General features: G+C 40.7%; 1 protein-coding gene across 2 annotated transcripts; it reads right to left on the minus strand.

Moving 5' to 3' along the window:
• Window positions 1–4: 4 nt before the first annotated feature.
• Window positions 5–23,072, minus strand: mfge8a (milk fat globule EGF and factor V/VIII domain containing a). Of its 2 annotated transcripts, none has more exons than XM_077229358.1 (10): window positions 22,475–23,072; window positions 19,522–19,647; window positions 18,888–19,019; window positions 14,661–14,774; window positions 14,222–14,403; window positions 3,107–3,262; window positions 2,876–3,020; window positions 2,566–2,768; window positions 2,112–2,267; window positions 5–1,402 (listed from the first exon to the last, which is right to left on the minus strand). In XM_077229358.1, the coding sequence occupies exons 1-10, from the start codon at window positions 22,548–22,550 to the stop codon at window positions 1,259–1,261; spliced, it is 1,434 nt and encodes a 477-aa protein (XP_077085473.1). In that variant the 5' UTR covers window positions 22,551–23,072; the 3' UTR covers window positions 5–1,258. The 2 variants fall into 2 exon arrangements, with proteins under 2 accessions (XP_077085473.1, XP_077085472.1); XM_077229357.1 differs by having other exon boundaries at window positions 2,566–2,801; window positions 22,475–22,633.
• Window positions 23,073–23,086: the final 14 nt, after the last annotated feature.

The raw sequence follows: 23,086 nt of genomic DNA on the forward strand, positions 1-23,086 counted from the left end.
GATATTCATAAATAAATAAAGTTTTATTCAATAAAAAGCACATGCAAGCAGTATTACTGATTCCATTAGTCAGTTGCACAATTTAAATGGTCAGATTTGTTCTGAACATACTGGCTATGTTTATGCAACTGGCCCCAGGTGTTGAAAAGTCTGATTATAGATCATACTTCGTAATGTACGATCACACACATAATGTAGCAATACACTCCATGCTTTTGACTTAGAGAAGGGAATCCAAAGCTACATATCTAAGAATATTTTATTTCTGAATCTATTATTTTGAGATTAAAAGACCACCTAGTCTCAAACACATTTATTTTTGAAAAAGCACGTTGAATCTCTTCCTCAGTTTGAGCCACATACAAGGAGAAGAAATATTTAACATATTTATTAATATTGTTAAAGACAACGTGTTTTACAAAATATACTCAATATTTGCAATTCTATTTCAATTTGGTTGTTTACATTGACTCAGATAAAAGAGTTATAAAATGTATAAACTGTAGTATAAAGTGTAGAGCAACTGCAGTGCAAACGAGTCAATTGATGTGAGCCACTCTCTTAACGTGACATTTGAACAATTACATGTTCCTGGAGTGTTTTCAATTCATTTCTAATTTACAGCACTGTTTCGAACAGACCCATACTGTATATAAATGTACTCCAGTCAGTCGAGATTAGTTCAGAAAAAATATTCTAGACAGTATTTGTGTGCTTACAGAAATTTACAAGTTGACCTTTTTCCTCTGTGTGCTAAAAGGCAGAATAAGGTCAACTATTGGACACTATCACTAGTGGGATGTAATATTTAAGACAGGTGGAAGCAGGTGCTTCATGGATAGGTTTTCTCACCTTGGTGGCCAAATATAAGGATAAGAGTAAAAGATATTTACTTATAGTTTGTATATTTCATTATAAATCAGGACATCTATTTTGAAATACAAGAATGTTCATTGGTTGTTGGACTAACAATTTTAGTAAAGCATTACAATTAGTCTCCTTGTTCATTACAGGTTGATGTTTTTCAAATTTTGTAATATTCTCTGAAACTTGGTTAAAAGGTGATTTCATAAAATCGAAGTTGTGCCAAAAGGCATTAAAAATTAGATCAACTGAACCCTTCAAAAGTACATGAAAATAATGACATCAATACAATAAAATACAGAGCAACAATTGAAGCTAATGTATATTGAAACAAATCATCAGCTATAACCAGCAGACATTAGGCAAAGGCAGTGCAGAGTCTTCAGCACATTCACTAATCATCACAGCCCAGCAGCTCCATGCGTAGAGTTATCCGCTCGTGCCACTCCCAGGGCAGAAACCGCACAAATCGGGCAAAGAACGGAGGCTCAAACAAGTTCTTTTTGTATGTGTTGTTGTCAATGTTGCCTTGGAAAATCTACAGGGAAAAAACCCAAACATTTCAATTAGTCAGATGAAATGAACTTAACTAAATTTAATATTTATGTGCTTTGAGCAATTTTAGAATTCTGTTAAAATAAAGACTTGATAAAGGAAAATAACTCAAGTGGAGTTAGTAGTTTGAAAATTATTTGATTTCCTTGTTCATTGACAATGTAATCCTAATAGTCACTGTACCCAATTAACAAAAAAGTATGAGTGGCAGCATGCAATACTGCTCCCTACAATAACGATTTAATGTAATTGAACAAAAATACAGTAAAAACATGAATTTTGTGAAATTATTACAATTCAAAAAAATTCTATGTTTTTAAGTGTCATTTATTCCTGTGATGGCAAAGCGGAATTTTCAGCATCATTACTCATAATGTCTCATAATCCTTCAGAAATCAGTCTAATTTGCTGATTTATTATTATTTATTAGTATTATTATTAATATCAATATTTTTTACATATTTACTTTTTTTTTCAAGATTCCCTGATGAATAGAAAGCTCAAAAGGACTGGATTTATTAGAAATAGAAATCTTTGTAACATTATAAATGTCTTTACTGTCACATTTGATCAATTTAATAATTCCTTAATGATTAAACATATTAATTTCTTTTAAAAATATAAATAAATAAACAGGAGAATGGTTTAACAGCAGTATATAAATAAAGCAGAGATATTGTCGTCACTGTAACCTTATCTGTTCTCGTTATTTGATCCTTCACAATGCTCCATGTTAGTCCGTCATTACTGTAAGCGAGCTTAAAGGCTGAAACAAACTGCACAACTCCAAAGTCTTTTGCTCCCTGAGTGATGATGCCTGTGACTCTTTTAGGTTTCTCCAAATCCAGCTGTGACATGAGAAAAAACACATTAAACATCAGAGGCAAACGTCAGACTACGGTCCACAGTTACCTGCAAAATAATTGATGAGATTTCTTAAAATAAGAAAAAATAATGGAATAGCGTTAGCTACAAATTTAGAGTTGTTCTTGTCTTTAGGTAGATCTATGCATGTCCTGTTATGATTCTTTAGCAATTACGATTTCAATGTTTTCAAGGAATACATTTTGATGAGAAGGGAAACAACAGCAGATAGAAGATCAAAACAGCTTTCTAAAAACTAGACAAGTCATGGCACAGTCTCACCTGGAGCCACTCTGAGCGATTGTTGTTTGCCGCCGCCCAAGCGTTAGTCTTGCCTTGCTTGTCCAGGCGAGCGTAGTGGGGGTACCAGGTAAAGGCATCTATACCCCATGTACGGAAAATACTAGATGCTGTAAGCTGCACGTCAGAGATGAGACGGGACTTCATGCCCAGCGGATCAGTGCAACCAGTTGTGCTGAACTGTACTGTCATGTTAGGGAAAATGAGAGTGCTAAATGCTAAGAATTAGTAAACATGAAAATGTGATTCATATAAAAAAACAGTGATTCATAGTTAACTCAAATGAATTTACCATTAAGCTCGCAGCCCACAATTTCCATCCGGAGAGTACAAGCTTTACGGCACACCATAGGAATGATTCGAATATACTGGGCCACAATGGGAGGGTCAAACATGTTTGTCTTTGTTCCATCATTATCTGTATTTCCCATAAACACCTGAAAAAATACTGAGTCAGGGAATGATAATAGCTTTAAGCACTTAAGGAAGGCTTGTGCTGTATTGATAAAGTTGTATTTCTTACTCTGTCTTTTCTCTGGCCATCCGCTCTGTACACTGTGTATGTTTTGCCATCAAAGCTGGATGCCACCTTGAAAACCTTGACAAACTCAGCTGTCCCCAAGCGGCTGGCTCCTTGGGTGATGATTCCAGTGAGACGCATCTTCTTCTGCATGTCAATCTAAAATTAGAAAATCAAGGAGAGGAAGTGTGAATATCATGTACACAAAAACAAACTGAACCATTTTAGTTCCATCTTGTTCCTCTATTGCATTGTTCTCCAACCCTGTACCTGGAGGCACATCAACAGTGCACATTTTGGATGTCTCCCTTCTCTGACCCATACATTTCTGCTCTTGGAGTCTTCTGCTAATGAGCTGATGAGTTGAATCAGGTGTATTTGACTAGTAAGAGTTCGAAAATGTGTACTGTTGGTGTGTCTCCAGAACAGGGTTGGTAAACACTGCTCTATAGCATGATTAATATTTGTCTCAGTGAAAGCCCAGAGGAATCATTTTCAGAAGGATTTTTCCAGCTGATGAACAGTTATGTTGATTGATATATTTATTGTTTTTAGTTAATTGATGTTTTAACTTTTATTTTAGCTATGTGATATGTTTGTTACCATTATACTGAGTCTATTTTTTTTCATCTGGTTGAACATGTGATGTAGTTCTATGGTGTACAGTATATGGGCTTATCAGTGTATAGTAAGTGTTCATTGTCTGACGAAGAGCCACTTGGTTTGAAAGGTCAACTGTGGTGAGAACATGATATATATATATATATATATATATATATATATATATATATATATATATATATATATATATATATATATATATATATATATATAATTTTTTTCATCTTTATTTTGTGGGCTGTTGGAAGAACAGTTGTGTACACAATCAAGTATCTAATCCGTTTACTCAATTTATTGTGTTGTGGAAGCATTACATTGATGATATTTTCTTCATTTAGAGTGGCACAGAATCTCAGTTTTTAGGGTTTCATAGTCTTGTTAATGCAAACACTGATTACATTGACATTTAAGATGGATCCAGCAGGATCAAATACATGTTTTAGATGTAAATGTTATTCTCACTGAAACTGGGCTTGAAACTAGTTTATATCGTAACCCCACTGACCGTAACATGCTATTACATGGGTAATCGTATCACCCTGTTCCTCTTAAGTCTTCCCTACATATCTCCCAATTTAGCCGCATTCTTAGAATCTGTAGTAGAGATTAGGATTATCAACATCAAGCAGGGATCTTGGCAGACAGGTTCAGGCAGAGAGCTTACAATGAGGAGTGGATTCAATCTGCTGTAGAACGTTTTAGTAACTCTTCTCAAGATTGCCTGGTCAAGAGATCTAAATGTAAAGAACAGCGAGTTAATTGCTTTATCCAAAATTCTCCATTGTCAAATTAAGACATCGAAGGTATAATTGAGAAATACTGGTAGATTGTTGAGAGTGACCCCAATCTACAATTGATTTGTGCAAAACCACCTCATGTGGTCTAAGTCAAGAGACCTCCAAATCTACGCAGTATGCTAGTAAGAACTGATTTATCTGTTCCTCACCCAACACAAATTTTTTTTTTTTGAGTAACACCTTCTGGTAACTGTAAGTGTGGAGGTTGTCAACAATGTATTTTTACGCATAAAACGAACTTTTAATCATCCATATACAGGGAAAATTCAGATCTGAGGCATGATTTCTTGTAAAAAAGCTAATGTCATTGTCATGAAACAGAAGGATTCACACAGGTAAAGTAATCAACAGGTTTATTTGCAGAAGTATGTGATAGCAAGGATGGAAGCAGGCGAGTAACTGATGAATATAGTGTTCAGGATGGATATCTGGTACAGAAATGGGGATCAAGGCAGGTGATGACGGATGAAGGAAGCAGATGACTGAAGACGAATCGTACTGGTAGGTATCGCGGTAAGGAGTCAGGTAAGTGTTCTTTAAGGGAATGACGAGACCAGACAATGGTGAACTGCAGTGGGAAGAGTTATATAGTGCTGGATGATGATCAGTGAAGATTGTTGACAGGTGACAGCGATCTATGTGACTGGGAAGTGCATGCAGGTGAGGGCCAGGGAGGATGATGGGAAATGTAGAGGGGGTGGCATCATAACCCTAGAAGTCTAGTAGCACAACACTTTTTTTAAGTTGAGTCATTCGGTTTCTACACTGCAATATATTGGCATTGAAGCAGTCAAATTACTCTAAGACCAGGTGATATTAACAATTTGCTTTTAAACCGTGAAGCATATTGGATTTAAATTTTGAACACATTATCACCTTGTTGTGAATTCTTTACATTGTATGTCTTTAAGTATTATAGACTGTTGTATTCTATATCTTTTAAGGGTGTATTATGTAGAATACTTAATACATATGGAAAGTATGTAGTACGCAATTTTATTGGATGCGAATTTGGCGTAAGTGACGCGTTCTCCGTAAGGCTCGGTTATACTCCAGTTTGGATGTACATTGACAGCTGCGGACAGCACGGACGAGGAGTACTTGTATTTATACTGTCTGCTGAGGTCCACTAGGTGAACGCGTTCCACGCATGTGCAGTAGATCGGCTATATCAGCTTTTTCCAGTGGTTTTAAAGGGATACTCCACTTTTTTGGGGAAATAGGCTCATTTTACAACTCCCCCAGAGTTAAACTGTTGAGTTTTACAGTTTTTGAATCCAGTCAGTCGATCTCCGGTTCTGGCGGTAGGGTACCACTTTTAGCATAGCTTAGCATACATCATTGAAGTGGACAAGACCATTAGCATTTCTCAACAAAAAAAAAAAAATGACCAAAGTGTTTCGATATTTTTCCCATTTAAAACTTGACTCTTCTGTAGTTACATCGTGCACTAAGACCGACGGAAAATGTAAAGTTGCGATTTTCTAGGCTGATATGGCTAGGACCTATACTCTCATTCCTGCGTAATAATCAAGAAACTTTACTGCCGTACCATGAGTGCAGCAGGCGCAATGATATGATGATATGACATTGCGCCTGCTGCAAAACTTAAAAAGTTTAACTCTGGGGGAGTTGTAAAATGAGCCTATTTCCAAAAAAAGTGGAGTATCCCTTTAACCTATATTGACAAAAAATGGGAGGCACGCGGACGTCCGCAAGTAGCCTCTGCGCACACCTTCCGATGACGATTTTTATTTCACGCGGACCCTAGCGCACACGGAAAGTATAACACTAGCTTTACGCATACAGAGCTGTCAGAATATGACGCATTTCTTTCACCCGTGCAGCATCTCTGAGTGCAGGACAAAAGTTATTGACAAAGTGAGTTTATTTCCTGACTTTATATTTGTAATACTGGAAGTTTATACTGCTGAGATTATTTCAAACATCAAAACATTTAGCCTGTAAGTCGCAGGTGTCTCGCGATCTTTATGTATATTATGCTTTCTGTACACCTAAAGACTTTGAAAAGATTTAGAAAAGACTTTATAAGATTATCAGCTCACATCTAAAGACTTGGGTTCACAGTTTTTAGTCTCAGACTAAAGACTTGCGATAATATCAAACATGTTTGATATGAAAGACTAGAGAAAGACTGGCATAAATCGGGTCGCCGACTGCAGATTATCACCTCACATTTAACGATCGAGACGACGGGAGCGCGCCGAGACTCCAGTAAGATTCCTATAGACTGCCGGTCTTTAGTCTGGGACTGTGAAAATCCTTTGGTGTATGCCCGGCATCAGTTTGTCATGTGAAACGCACGTGAAAGTGCCGCTAGCATCGTGGCTCATCTCGCTAATATTGGCCATACCTCGTTTAACTATGGATATACATCTTAATAAGATATTCTATATCTATTATACTGTAATACCATAATGAGGACGCTGTACAATGTAAGTTACCTTAAGTTATTTATGCTCTTTTATATTCTGTTTACTTGTTTCTTATTCTGCTAACACACTTTGAGAGAGCTGTTGAGATTGTTTAATTGGTAATGTACTGTTTATCACAACAGTATGTGGGCATGTATGTTTAACATTTACTTATTTACTTCGGTTTATTACAGAAACTACCTCCAATGCATAATTAATATGTTCATATGGTGAAACCCTGCACATTAATTAAAAGGTGGAAAAGATGTGATGATTCCTACTCCCTGATCAGAGTATTTGAAGTGGGTAAGACCATTAAAGAACCTGCATTCAGTGGGGCAATCCCCAACAACCTAATAACAAATTTTTTTTATTTTGCTTGGATTTATTGTATTATTTTGTTTTTTGTTGGTACATTTTCTTTTGTAGTCAGGTATTCTTTTATTGATATGTTTATTGTTTTCAGTTAATTGATGTTTTCACTTTTATTCTAGTTATGTGATTTGTTTGTTGCCCTTGTGTTGATATATATGTTTTTTTGTCATGTCGTTGATCATGTGATGTAGTTCTATGGTGTATGGGCTTATCAGTTTATGAGTTGATTGTCTGATGACTTGGCTCGAAATGTCACCTTGGGTGAGAACAAATAATTTTTGGAGCTGTGGTGTGCCAACTTTTTCTTTTCTTTTTCTTCTTCTTTTTTTTTTACAGCTAATGAACAGCAAAACCATTGACAGCTAATCGGAATCCAGTCAACTTTAAAAGAGCTCGAGCAAAACTGCAGCACACGCTTATAATAAACAGAATATTATTGTCCATTCCAATGGCTGTGGACAGTAAAATAGTTCCCTTTCGAGAGGTCTCTCCTATTGCGTAATGGGGAAACGCTATGGGAAAACTCCTTTTCTCGAGAATACTGAAGTCTTTATGTAAAACGCATTGCAGCTGCACAGCTGACAGCAATGAACGAAGGAAGCTCGGTCTTTGGCTGTGCTGCGGCAACTTGCTCGAACCAATGACGGGGCGACTCTGAATGCGCGACCAATGAGTGCGCTTCGCGCCCGCGCGCGTCAGAGCCCGCCAAGATGGGCGTGGCCAAGAGCTATTTATTGGGCGCCCCGTCATGAGAGTTCTTTAGATTTAATCTCCTTCAGCGAACACCTTCTTCGCTGGTTCCTCCGGATTATTGAAGCCTTCGCTGCCGTCGAAAAGCATACCAGCGGGATTGCTACGAGGACGTCGGCACCTTCAGCCGCCTTCGAACGCCATCCTACTGAGCCATCCGGCGTGCCACACACGCAAGTATCTTTACATCTGTTCGCCCCGCGACACTTGTAAAAGAGCAAATTTTCTGAGCCGTTGTTTCAAATGCCTTCCTGCATGTCGTGCAGAGACCTTCTCCCGGACGGGGATCGTCACATCATCTGCGCTCGCTGCCTGGGCCGGGACCACGCAGAAGCTGCTTTGACCAAGGGCGGATGCCCGGAATGTGATGACCTGGGTCTCTCCGCACTGCGGGCTCGCCTCGCCGCTTTCGCCGTGAGCGAGCCCATCGCCGCCACCCCTCTGTTTGAGCCGTGCACTAAGAAAAAGCGCCGCTCACAGAGGCTTCCTGAACCTGAGCTCAGTGACGTCACGCCGAGCTGGTCTCCGCGTGCTTCACCGCCGCTCTTGCCTTCCCCACCGCCGGTTCAGTTCACCCAGCCGGACCTACACCCCTCTAGCAGAGCGGTGGGCCTTGTGACTTTCGGCGCGTCCGAGGACGATGGGGGAATAGATGACAGCTTGTCCATCGACGCTGCATCGGTCGACTGGCCGGGCTCCACTCTTGACCCCGCCCCGTCGACGCTAGCTAGCACGAGCGGGGGCTCCACCATGGATACCGAGATTATCCTTGTCCTTTCTAAGGCCGTGGAAGTCCTCGGGCTCGATTGGTCTTCTCCCGAAGAACCAACCCGGAGCCGATTGGATGAATGGTTTCTGCAGGGGCGCCAGCAGGCCCCTCGGCAAAGGCCTACTCCCTTCTTCCCGGAAGTTCACGACGAACTCACCAAGTCGTGGAAAGCCCCCCACTCTGCGCGCTTAAAGCCTTCTTTTTCTTCTTCGCTCTCCTCTGTGGACGGCGCGAAGGAAAGAGGCTACGAGGGAACACCGCCCCTCGAGGAGGCCGTGGCCAATCATGGCTAATTTGACTGTTCTCGAGCGCCATCTGTGGTTAACTCTGACGGAGATGAAGGACGCGGATAAGGGGCCATTTCTCGACGCGCCTATCTCCACCAGCGGGCTGTTTGGACCGGCGGTTAAGGGTTTCGCCGAACGCTTCACTGAGGCCCAGAACGCTTCACAAGCTATGCGGCATTTCCTGCCCAAGCGCTCTAGCTCATCGCAGAGCAGACAGAGACCGCTACAGCCGCAGCGGGCTATAACAGCTCCCACCGCCTCTCAGCCCGCGCCTCAGGCTGACACTCGACGCCACTCGCGCTCTCACAACCGCAAGCCGCCGTCTGAGCGACGGGGTCCTCGGCCCAAGATTGTGCTGAACCCTGAGCCTCGAAAGCCGTCCTAGCCACAGGAATGAGAAGAGAGAGTGCGTGTCTCGCAAAAGCCGGACCACTCTCTCTGCAAAAGCTCAAACATTACCCAGTCCCCTTACAGGCGGCTGGATATGTCCGTACAGCAGTCAATGGGCCAGTCAAAGAGCTCGCTCACCTGCAAACAAACGCCGTTTTTACGGCGACGCACAGAAAACACAAAAAGAGTCTTTTTCTGCCTGTGTCACTAAGGGTTCACATGTCCACAAAGTGTGCATTCCCAGATACTGTCAAAACAGTGCCAAATTCATTCCCAGCTCAGGCTGCGCGCCCCATGAATGTAGATCACGTGCCTACGGTCATGTACGCACCACTACACACAAGCACTGTTCACACAGTTATAAATTCACCCCCAGTAAAAGCGGGAAACATTATAAAAGTGACGTGTGTGCCTACCACTGTTTATGCACCCCCACTTATAAACACTGTCCTTACAGTGTCAAACACAACTCCAGCTCAGGCTGCGAGTTTTACAGACTCAGCGCGCGCTGTTGTAATCACACACGCGCCAATTCACTCAGCTGCTCAGCGCGCGCCCGCGCCTCTGAGAGCTACGAGCTCAGGCGATTCGCTAGCCGGGTCCCTACGTCACAGCGGCCCGCCCCTAGCCTGTATTCAGCCCATATCTGTACACGCAGCGGCATGGGAAAACATTCCAGATATGCCGAAATGGGTATTGGATATAGTAAAGCACGGATACTCGCTCCAGTTCGCTCACAGACCACCACGTTTTACGACTGTGGTCGAGACGAAAGTGAGAAAGGAGTGTTCACATGTTCTACGCACCGAGGTGCGCAAACTAATAGAAAAGGGCTCTGTGGAAACTGTTCCCCCCTCTATGAGCGAGGAAGGTTTTTACAGCCGCTATCTTCTCATCCCGAAAAAGGATGGCGGTCTCCGCCCCATCCTAGATCTCAGACACCTGAATAAAGCACTAATGATTCGCTCGTTCAGAATGTTAACAACCAAGCATATCCTCGCGCAAGTACGCCCAGGAGATTGGTTTCTCTCAGTGGATCTGAAAGATGCTTACTTTCACATTCCAATAGCGCCTCATCACAGGCCGTTTCTGAGATTCGCTTTCGAGGGACAGTCTTACCAGTACACAGTACTTCCGTTCGGCCTGTCCCTGGCTCCCCGTACATTCACGAAATGTATCGATGCAGCACTTTCCCCCTTGAGACGAAGGGGAGTGCGAATACTGAATTATCTCGACGATTGGCTGGTCCTAGCACAATCAGAGAGTCAGTTAATAACACACAGATCTTGGATTATCAGCCATTTAGAATGCCTGGGTCTAAGAATCAATTTTGCAAAAAGCATACTATCTCCCAGCCAGAGGATTTCTTTCCTGGGAATAGTTCTAGACTCGATGCAAATGACAGCGCGTCTCTCATCAGAGCGCGCGCTCACCATCCGGCGCCTTGCAACATCATTCAGGGCGGGCGCGCGCGCCCCCGTCAAGCGGTTTCAGAGGATGCTCGGTCTCATGGCCTCAGCATCGGCCGTACTCCAGCTAGGATTGTTGCATATGCGCCCTCTCCAACGCTGGCTCAAGAGCCGCGTCCCTACTCACGCGTGGCGTTCGGGCCACCTTTTAATTAGAGCGAACCAAGGCTGTATAAAAGCCCTGACGCACTGGAAATGCGCCGACTGGTACCAGTCAGGCGTGAGTCTGGGTGTGAACACAAGGAGAAAATTGATAACGACAGATGCCTCCAAAATAGGTTGGGGGGCCCTTTACGAGGGCAGGCCTGTCTCCGGCTTTTGGTCAAACCCGGAGAAGCGCCTACACATAAACTGTCTGGAGATGAAAGCGGTCGCTTTGGCTCTCCGAGCCCTGCTTCCACATCTAAAAAACGAACACGTCCTGGTCCGAAAGGACAACATGACGGTAGTGTCGTACTTAAGTCGCCAGGGTGGACTCAGGTCGAGCTCCATGCATTCAATGGCCAGGAGACTCATTTTATGGTCCCAGCACAACTTGCGCTCGCTGAGAGCAGCGCATGTGCCAGGCGCCCTGAACCAGGGGGCAGACATGCTATCCAGAGACAAGATTCTCCCAGGAGAATGGGCTCTCAACCCGCTGACGATTCAGTGGTTATGGAAAACCTTTGGCAAAGCGGAGATCGACCTCTTCCCCTCCAAGGAGAACGTGCACTGCTCTCTTTTCTTCACGAAAAGCACGGATGCGCTCGCCCAGAGCTGGCCGAGCCGCCCCTTATATGCCTTTCCCCCGATCGCGATGCTGCCACAGGTCATCAGTCGGGTCAGAGAGGAGCAAAACGCAGTGCTTCTGATAGCCCCACTCTGGAAGAACCAAACATGGTTTCCAGATCTGATGCAAATGCAATCTGCACCACGGCCGATTCCACTGAGGCCAGACCTCCTCAGTCAGGCCAGCGGGATGATATTTCATCCCCGCCCCGATCTGTGGGCCCTTCATGCATGGCCCCTCAACGGGTTCCCAGGAACCTCACGAGCGGAGCACTAAAAACCATCGCTGAGGCGCGGGCGCCCTCCACGAGACGCTTATATGCTCAGAAATGGAAAGTGTTCAGTGACTGGTGTAATGCCAAGGGCCTGAACCCTGAAACATGCGAGATTACGAACGTACTCGCTTTTCTACAAGGGCTTCTGGAGGCGGGCCGCACCCCCTCCACGCTCAAAGTATATGTGGCGGCCATCACAGCGTCACACGACCCTGTAATGGAACGTGCATTGGGAAGAAACGACCTAATTATTCGTTTCCTAAGCGGCGCTAGGAGGATGAACCCTTCACGCCCCCCCTCAGTGCTGATCTGGGACCTAGCTACTGTCCTAGACGCTCTTAAAGGGCCCCCGTTCGAACCACTCCGGACCGTGCACCTTAAACAGCTCTCGCTTAAGACTGCGCTCTTGCTGGCACTCGCCTCGGTCAAGAGAGTGGGCGACCTGCACGCGCTTTCGACAAGCGCTCCCTCATACACGGGTATATTCCTAAAGTGCTCGACACTCCCTTCAGAGCACAGGTTATCTCCCTAACTGCGCTGTCGTCTCCAGCAGACGAACACGACGCTAATCTACTCTGCCCCGTTAGGGCTCTCAGAGTGTATTTGGAGCGTTCTGCCCTATTCAGACAGACAGAACAACTGTTTGTATGCTTTGGCGGCCGTACGAAAGGTTCCGCCGTTTCAAAGCAGAGAATCTCTCACTGGATAGTTGAGGCTATAGCACTGGCTTATGAAGCTAAGGGACTTCAATGCCCCTGGGGAGTCAAAGCACACTCCACCAGCAGTGTGGCTTCTTCCTGGGCATGGTCGAGCGGTATACCGATCGAGGATATTTGTGCGGCGGCAGGCTGGGCCTCACCGTCCACATTTATCAGGTTCTACAACCTACAGGTCCCGACATTGCATTCCAATGTACTATCAGCATGATGCTAGTTGAACTACGAGTTCGTATCTAGATTATGTATGTGCTTGTGTCACACTGAGCGCCTTCTAGCCGGTCTGTATTTTTTCCCACATATAAAGCTCGCCTCTGCCGGCTAGTTGGATGATAACTTTGCTTTTCAGCTCAGGCACCTGCCTCTGGCTATCATAAGGCGAAGTTCAGCATGCACGGCGTTTTGCATGGTGTTCCCATAGCGTAAGCTACTTACGCAATAGGAGAGACCTCTCAAAAGGGAACGACTCGGTTACTAACGTAACCTCGGTTCCCTGAGAGGAGGGAACGAGTATTGCGTAAGCTGCCGTGCTTGTGCTTGGTTAGTTCGCTTCAGTCGTTTTAACCTAAAGAACTCTCATGACGGGGCGCCCAATAAATAGCTCTTGGCCACGCCCATCTTGGTGGGCTCTGACGCGCGCGGGCGCGAAGCGCGCTCATTGGTCGCGCATTCAGAGTCGCCCCGTCATTGGTTCGAGCAAGTTGCCGCAGCACAACCAATTACCGAGCTTCCTTCGTTCATTGCTGTCAGCTGTGCAGCTGCAATGCGTTTTACATAAAGACTTCAGTATTCTCGAGAAAAGGAGTTTTCCCATAGCGTAAGCTTCTTACGCAATACTCGTTCCCTCCTCTCAGGGAACCGAGGTTACGTTAGTAACCTAGTCGTTATCATTACAGTTATCTTTATAGTTATGGTTCTTGATGTGAACAGGCGATAAACACATTTATTTACTTTGCAAGCAACGAATGCATAGAATGGCTGTAAATTTAAGTTTATACTTTGAATAAAACAGTAAAACTATAAAAAAAAAATCTCTTCCTGGTGTGGTACACCAGAAATGCCCTTTAAAAACATTTAAGAAATCCAATCGAAAAATATGGTTTGCATTTGTTAGTAAACATTTAAAAACACTTGAATGCAACAATTGTTTTTGTATTTTACAAGGAATTGTGAAATTTGAGGCACTCAAATAGAAGAATTTAGTGAATACAGATCCTATAAATTCAGCCACTATAAAGAACTTTTCCTTTAGCGCATCTTGTTTTAAGGTTATTATACTTAATATCATAAGTAAGATTATAAGTAAAATTTTTAATAAAAAGTTTGAAAACAATTCTATCACTTCAATAAAGTTTCTATAAATTCTCAAAAGTACAATTGTTTTTGAAAATTTGTTTTTTTCTTATTACTAAAGAGGCAAAAAAAGAAAAAAAAAATTTTTTCAATCAAAGGGCTGATTGACAAACCTCGATCCAGGGGTTCTTGTCTTGGGGTGCCGAGCTCCAGGCGTTTACAATTCCCTGGTTGTTGAGTCGCGCAAGCTCTGGTCCCCAGTGCTGCAGCCCAAGAATGCCAGAGTGTACAGAGGAAGCAGAGATCTGGGACTCTACGATTCCTCCTTCCTCCATCCCCAATAAATATGTACAGCCTGCACCATAAAAGATGGTGTGGGTAACAGGGCATGAATTCTAATTTATACTCTCTTCCTGTTTCACGGCTTATTGCTACCTGACTTACTACAGTTGTTAAGCAGCTATACCTCAGATTCTCTGGAATTTGTTATCAAACCCTTAGAACTCAGGGTCAGCGAAAAGGCACTCTAAAACATATATATGACACTCAGAATTAAATGACCTCTTAGAAACTAAACACTAGGAAAAGATTCCCATTATAAAAAAAACTTACGTTGCTGACATTGCTTTCCAACATATGGAGAAGAGCACTGGCAGGTGTAGTCGCCATCCAGATCACGACACAGGCCTCCATTCTTACAAGGTTGGTTTTCACAGTCATTCACATCTGTGTAAGAACACCAAAAATAATACAGCCATGTCAATGTGATTATAACTTAAAGGGTTAGTTCACCCAAAAATGAAAATGATGTCATTAATGACTCAACCTCATGTCGCTCCAAGCCCGTAAGACCTCCGTTCATCTTCAGAACACAGTTTAAGATATTTTAGATGTAGTCCGACAGCTTTCTGTCCCTCCATTGAAAATGTATGAACGGTATACTGTCCTTGTCCAGAAAGGAAATAAAGACATCAACAAAGTAGTCCATGTGACATCAGTGGGTTAGTTAGAATGTTTTGAAGCATCGGAAATACATTTTGGTCCAAAAATAACCAAAACTACGACTTTATTCAGCATTGTATTGTCTTCCGGTTCTGTTGGGGATCCGCGTTCACGAGTCCGCAGTGACGCTGATGACGTAAGACGCTGCTGACGTGTATCTGGTGCGTCCGTGTATTCGGCTTCAAATAAATATGGCTGGGCAAAAAAATGCAAGTCTTCCTCTGTGTGGAAATCCTTAGACATGTTTGTGAAGATTGTTTTGTTTCCTGCGTGCGTCTCCCTCAGACTGTAAACGAAGCTCGGGCGCACCAGATAACACGTCAGCAGCGTCACTGAATGTGGATCCCAAACAGAACCGGAAGACAATACAATGCTGAATAAAGTCGTAGTTTTGGTTATTTTTGGACCAAAATGTATTTCCGATGCTTCGAAACATTCTAACTAACCCACTGATGTCACATGGACTACTTTGATGATGTCTTTATTTTCTTTCTGGACAAGGACAGTATACCGTTCATACATTTTCAATGGAGGGACAGAAAGCTCTCGGACTAAATCTAAAATATCTTAAACTGTGTTCTGAAGATGAACGGAGGTCTTACGGGCTTGGAGCGACATGAGGGTGAGTCATTAATTGCATAATTTTCATTTTTGGGTGAACTAACCCTTTAAACAGTAAGTTGGACATGCTGTAACGGGATGCTTCTCTGCAGAGGAAGGGAGGTGTCATGTAACTGCAGCTGAAGTATGTATAATTATTAGTGTGGTGACTAAGGTGCTTGCTGGTACAATGCTCACGCAGGTGCTAGCAGGATCTCGAATTTTACTCTAAGGGGACAGAGAGTTCTGTGTGGAGCAGAGGGTTGGAGGGTGCAAGTCCAGTCTGCATTTCCAGTAAACTGCTGCAGACTGCAGCTACAGCAGAATTGCTGAAATTAAACTGTGCAGGATGCTAAATCGGACTGAAAAACGCAATAAATGTCGCTTGCCAGCAGACATGCTGTAACATTTTTTGATATAGATTTCTAATGAGAGATGTCTAGTTGAAGATGTCCGAGAGTCAGAAATACTGAAGCAGATTCCTGTTTTAAGGTCACAGCATCTGCAAAATGATGAAAAAATATGTCAAAAGTTATCTAGATATCCACATTGAGCTTTTGACTCCCTGGTTCCACTGTATCTAACATTATGTGGTGGACCATTATTTGGGTGTTGTCTGCTAGACACACATTATGACACAGGGCTTTATTCCAAAGTATACACACTCACACGCCAGCTATAGCCATATGTTTGGCAATACTCCGTGACTGCATCCAAAATCGCATACTTCCCTACAATAGGTGAAAAGCAGTATGTGACAAAAGAAGTATATCCGAATTCACAGTACTCATAAAAGAGTAAGCAAAAAGTACCTGGATGACCTACTTCTTCCGGCAAGATTCTGAAGTGTGCATACGATGAACACTTTACTATCCCATGAGGCCATGGGATTGTTTTGCTGTGTACATACCGTTCAAAGGTTTAGGGTCTAAAGTTTATATATATATATAATTTTTTTTAAATAAATACTTTTATTCACTTATTAAGTACGCATTAAATTGATCAAAAGTGACAGTAAAGACATTTATAATGTATCAGTAAATCAGCACATTAAAATGATTTCTGAAGGATCATTTGACTGAAGACTGGAGTAATGATGCTGAAAATCATCAGCTTTGTCATTAGAGGAATAAAATTTATTAAATTTTAAATTTTTGTTTTTTGCAATTTTGATCAGAAAATTACACAGAATAGCTATAATGAAAAAGACATGCACCATATTTTCATCCCAACAACAGAAGTTGTTTTGTTCCTAAACTGTTAAGAGGATTGCAGAACACAAAAAAACATCACTCTGCCCAAAGCCTGGACAAACATTCGACGCACACACACACACACACACACACACACACACACACACACACACACACACACACACACACACACACACACACACACACACACACACACACACACACACACACACACACACACACACACACACACACAATTCAATCTTGTCTTGAGCACTCAATTATAACTAATATGTGAGTTATGTCCAAACTCCTAGAAAATTAGAACATCATATAAAGATATTTAATTCATGAGCAACTTAACAGTAAGCCAAATAGTTAAAAACAAACAAACAAAGAAATGAGCTTTATGAGATTTAGTTTAGTGTCTGATTGTTTGAATTTGGCAAATTCATTAGATGGAAATATTTTAGAACCTCCTTAATGCCCAAAGGCTGGACTGCACTGTTCTTCTTAACTATAAAACCTATTTGGCTTGATTAAGGCTTGCCTAATTACACTGAAGCTGCCTCTGTGGTGAATATTCCTGGCTGCGTTTAAAGGCCTTCCAGTGCTATTACTAGTCTAATATCTGTAAAATCAGCATTTTTCACTTTGCATGCATTTTAACCCTTTGATGCATGAATTAATTAAATATTTTTTTTTTTTACTTAATAGATTTCTAACTTTAGAACGAGAATAACCAATATCCTTTTTATTTTAGCAATAGTATGTATTACGCTTTGGTCCACTGCCATTTTGTATTGGAGGAGTTTAGAGGTATCTGGTAAATCCCTACTTTCATCAGCCATTTTTGAATTTATGTCATGAATAAAAATAAAAATGCCATATAAAGGGGAAAGTTGAACTACAGTAACAAATAACAGTCATTATGCAAATGCCTTATTGGACAAGAAGAACAAAATGTAAGTCAATGGCTACCATCAACTGTTTGGTGTTCAACAGAAGAAAAAAAAACTCATTTGAAACACCTTGAGGCTGAGTAAATGATGACAGAATTTCCATGTTCAGGGAACTATCCCTTTAATAAACATGTAGTTTATTTAACAAGACATTGGATAAGTATTTAACTCTGTGCTAGCTACTTTAAACTGTGTTGCATGTCTTTTGTTTATTGATCATTGCATAAACACTAGTCAATTATAGGAATTATTAACCTAAATATTATGAAATAATGGCTAAAGTACATTTTACTTCTGAAGACATTTTGGAGTGTTTCCGCATGATGTTGCAGTGCTTAGGTGGTACAAGTTGTAATTATGATTCTACGAAGACGTGAATGCTTTTTACAAGTCAGAATCTCCTAATTGTGGTAATTCTGACATTGCGCGATGGTTGTTTGGATGTATCAGCATAATCTGAAAGGTTAAAATGGCTTTAAAAGATGTGTCCACTCTAGTGGACATCAGGCAGCAAAGAGTTAAAACCATACATGGAAATTTTTAACAAAGCCTATTTAAAATTCACTATGGTTACAGCTCTCCCTATCCACCACTGACTGCTCAACATCCTGGGTGTGTCTTGTGTTTACACCAGTGCCATTGTATGTACAGCACCACACATTATACACATACAGATATATCCATAGGCCTACACATTATACCAATGAAACAAAGTGGAACAAATGATACAGCATGCAGTAACTGAAGTCTCTCTGCTGTGGACCAGAAGTATTCTAGAAGTTCTTGTGAATATTCGCCATGTAGGAGAAAAGTCTTAACACGAATTAAGCACCAAATGCATTACACGGACTCCATGTATTGCATAACTGGACATAAATGAGTCTTAAATCAGCCTTACCCATAAGACATGAACAGAAAATTGTTTAGTTCAGCAATTTAAGTTTCCCTTTTGGGGTTTTATACAAACATCCTATTAATACCATTCATAAGCCCATTGGAGTGATCATTATAGAGTTTTTATTTAGTGCAATAGATAATGACAAAGCTTGTTGTAAATCTGAAATAAGTGGTACAAAACTTACTGATTTGGCAGTGTGCACCTTCAAACCCAGGTTGGCATTTGCACACATACTCATTAAAAATGTCTCCTCTTCTTGCGTTAACGATCACCTCACATGTCCCATCGTTTTTACATGGGTTTGGGCTACAAGGACCTATTAAGAAAAACAGGAGTAAGTTCTGATTTGTGTCTCACAATATGAACAAACCCATAGAAAAAAAAGTGATCTTTAATTGTTTCTCCTACAGCAATGAGATTTAAAGGAGAGCAAATGAAGACTTGTGCCCATGTCTCGGATATTTTTCATCTGGGTACAAGAGTAATCTGATGTGTATCCTTGTTTCAGCAGAGATCTCAACAATGTTCCAAGCTGTTTAAATTTGCCATTTTTTCCAACTTCTACGCTATGCTACCCACATATTTATACTTTGATTTTTTTATTGAAATTTTATGACATCTACAGTATCTGAGACAAAGTTGTTTCTCAAATGAAAAGCAACCGAAAACATTTCTTCTCCTAAGCTATGAAAGAGCAACCTTTGTTCTGAGCAATAAGGTTTTCCACAGGCAATAGGGTGACCCATTTAAACCTAATCTGAAATTTAAATGAGGATTAAACCGGTAAAATTCAGATAAACAACATCTCAAATTCTGACCATTCTCAGTGGCATTGCAAGTATCTCCAGCAAATCCCTCGGCACAGATGCAGAAGAAGGGACCTTCTCCAATGCCAGTCACACACGTCCCTCCATTATGACACAGGTTCACCTTGCAGTAATCTCCTACAGAGACACACATAAGCAGGAGTGAATGGAATTACAAAGATTAGACTGGAATTATTTCTTATTTTATAATTTGGCAATGGACGGAGTGGTCCTGCATATTAAGCTTCAAGAGATACAAAAGAACCCAGAAGCGCTTTTCACACTTCTGAACAGGATCGGGAGAGTACAAAAGATAAGAGATGTGAGCAGCATAGCCAATGTGCATGTTGAACTTTCGAAAGCAGATGTATATTTTTCAAGGATAGGAAAGATTCTATGACATAAGTGAACATAAAAAGTGCTTGTATTGTGATAACTGTGTGTGTATGTGCATGAGTGCAGTACAACATATCCGAAGCAATAATGATAAAACAAAACAGCCGCCCAATTAAATGCTGCTCATCTTCTGTTTAGGAAGCATAGCATTCATTGCGCTTCATTCTGGCTGAACAACATGTTGGAATAAAAAAAAAAAGGCATGAACAGAATGCAAAACCATGACATGCTCTTAGTAACACATTTATGTGTGAAACGTTACACAACATGCGTCCTGAAAAGCTGGGAGATTTGCCCTCTGAGCTCATTAAGATGTAGAGGTTAAGATGGGCTTCTTTGAACATACTTGAGCAAGAAATTAAAGGCACTTTTTATTTTAATCTATTTTATTTTATTTCACAGAATTTTGTAGTTGTGAGTAGGAGAGTTATGACTCTTATTATCATACTCGTGAATCGAGATCTCACGATATTAAAAAGTGACGATATTTCTCGTTGAAGCTATCTTGCTATATCGGCATGGCTAAGTTGAGTTTGAGGCAAAATCTTTTATAGTGTTTGCATTATATTGTTCTGTCTTTTGCTGCTTATGATTATTCATATTTAGAAAGTAGAACCGAAGCGACATTCATTACAAGATGATGGGAGTAGGGCCATTACAATTTCTCAATTAAATTAGGGTTAAATTAAATAAATAACGAAAGTGGTGAATTCCATGGACTAGAATTATTTATTATTTATTTATATTGTTATTATTTAGATAATTTTCCAAGGCTACACGATATATTAAAACAATTTAAAATTGCACTAACAAAGGAGAATACATCAGTATGTTTCCAAATACGGGAAATGTTGTTAATCGCCATTTCAAAATAAAGGTTTAAACCAAGATTTGATGTCCACATATTTTTGTTCAAGAAATTACAGCGGATGTAGCATTTCTTTCGTAAAGTGGCCAAATATGAAAGATTAAGTAAACATTTCAATTAATACTGCCTTCTCATGCTACCAGAAATTTCCTACTTCCCACTTCTGAAGTCGTGATTACGAGCTCATCGCATTCAAATTTTGACTTGAGAGGGCGTTCATGTCCATTTTTTTTAACTAGGAAACTAGTATGATAATCCCGATAGCACATTAGTCCATATTAAACAAGGATTTGATCATGCTATAAAGTGTAACAACAACCATGGCGCTGTTCCATAAAACCATAAAATTACTTCCTTTTGATACTTTTTTTAACACAATTATTATAGCCTTGTTGTTATATGTATTTTAGGTCATTTTAAAGGCTTTGATTGGTCAATTAGGTCAATTTTTATTACCACAAAAAAATATCCAATTGCTTAATTAAATGTCAAAATAATAGACCAATTACTCGATTACCAAAATAATTGTTAGTGAAAGCCCTATATTAGTTAAATGATAGGTAAAATGCACCTGTGTTGGTTTGACATTTTGTGACTTTCAGTCAAATAAAAGACTATTTTTCCAGTCATATTTTGTCATTGAAGATTTATTAAATATAGTGTTTCTCAAAAATGTCTCAATCTCGTGAACCCAATATCATGTATCATCTCGTCTTGTGAGCTAAAAGTATCGCCAAACAAACCCCTAGTTGTGAGTCATATTTTCCAGAGGAGTTCAAATCTCTGCAATGGATTTGTTCTTGTCCTCACAATGGTCCTGACATCTCCATATCATCTGGATGGTTCCAATTCCAATTTATTTATAAAGCACAACATAACACAATGTTGACCACAGTGTACAAACAGTAAGACATTAAAATATAACAAAGACAAATAACTATAAAAACAAGAAATAGCTAAGCAAAAAATCCACTCTCAGACTTCAGACACCAAAAACATCTTCAGACTTTTATGTCTGTGACAACAGTAACTGGACGCTCATGTGTCATACTAACTATATGTTTTAAAAACAAAGTTTTTAAATGCCTTTTAAACTCATTAAGGTGAGTTAGGTGACACTAACTAATGGTTACTTATTGAGATCCACTTTATATTAAATTAATCTTCGTTCCATTTAACAAAATATAATAATTTGGATAGACTTAATATGATCTAATGAATAAGACAAATAAAGACAGATCATTCAAAAGAAGTTTGAACAAAATGTCAATTTAATGAGACAGATGGCTTTTGTTAGCCCTACTTGATCAAAAAAACTCAATCCTATTTTGATATCATGGCCAGTAACGGTAAAACAAGACGGTCTAAAATGGATTGAAGACAAAAGCCTGCATCAAGTACAAATCTGTGAAATGTTCAGTACCACAAATAAACTCCTTCCCACATTAAGAAACATTCACTATAAGTAATGTAATAATATACATTTTCTTTTGTTTGCGGTATTATAGGCTAGCCTATATCAAATTTGGTGTAACAGAGTAACTACTGCAAAAAAGCAAACCTATGTACAATTATTTAAATGACACATTTTAGGCTCAACCTATAGTGACACTCGATATATTTAGCAGAGTTCGACCGGGAAAAAAGAGCATTAAATAAAAAAGCATTAAAAATGTACTTGGAATTTAAGATATTACTCACCATTCACGGTACAAATGATGAAAATTATTAAACTGCCAAAAACTATAGAGGACCGAGCAAGGTTCCAGGTCTTCATATTGGTACTCTGCTGTATGTTTGTTTCTCAAGTCCAGAAGCTTTTTCTTTACCACTAGGTCTCCTGACGTCATTCTTAAACGTGGAGCAGCAAGACGCGCTCATGCACAGGGTGCGCGCACCGTTTACGCGCACGGCTCAGCTATTAGAGATTAGATTATAACCACTCGGTAGAATTGATAGTCTGCGCTTTAATGGAAACGGTCCGAGTATAGGTATAATGCAAACTTGTTTTCCGGATGTCGTGTTGAACTGTAAAAATAATCTGCATTGTACTAATGCATTATTTTGGGGGCAATTTTCGACTAGCGTTACATTAGAAACCTCCAAATATTGGCCAATTTAGCAATCCTATTATCCCCTTACTGAAAGTCATTAGTAAGCATCCCATTACATGTGTTGTTGTTGTTAAAAAAAATGCTATGTCTGCCATTTGCTCTTTGTGTGTATTGTCTCATCGTAATTAAAGAAATTTATGCTGCAAGCAGAACGTCCACTCAGCATCCACTTCCGTGTTGGGTATGCGGTAAAGCACGC

Source organism: Siphateles boraxobius, unplaced genomic scaffold (assembly GCF_051911475.1).
Source record: "Siphateles boraxobius isolate OS27281-9 unplaced genomic scaffold, OSU_SipBor_1 130, whole genome shotgun sequence".
Lineage (NCBI taxonomy): Eukaryota > Metazoa > Chordata > Actinopteri > Cypriniformes > Leuciscidae > Siphateles > Siphateles boraxobius.

Coding starts and splice junctions, on each gene's coding strand:
- mfge8a (XM_077229357.1), bottom strand. CDS start 22,550: ATGAAGACCTGGAACCTTGCTCGGTCCTCTATAGTTTTTGGCAGTTTA. Junction 14,775..18,887: donor AGGTGCACACTGCCAAATCA/GTAAGTTTTGTA, acceptor GTTCTTACACAG/ATGTGAATGACTGTGAAAAC. Junction 2,268..2,565: donor ATCGCTCAGAGTGGCTCCAG/GTGAGACTGTGC, acceptor CTCATGTCACAG/CTGGATTTGGAGAAACCTAA.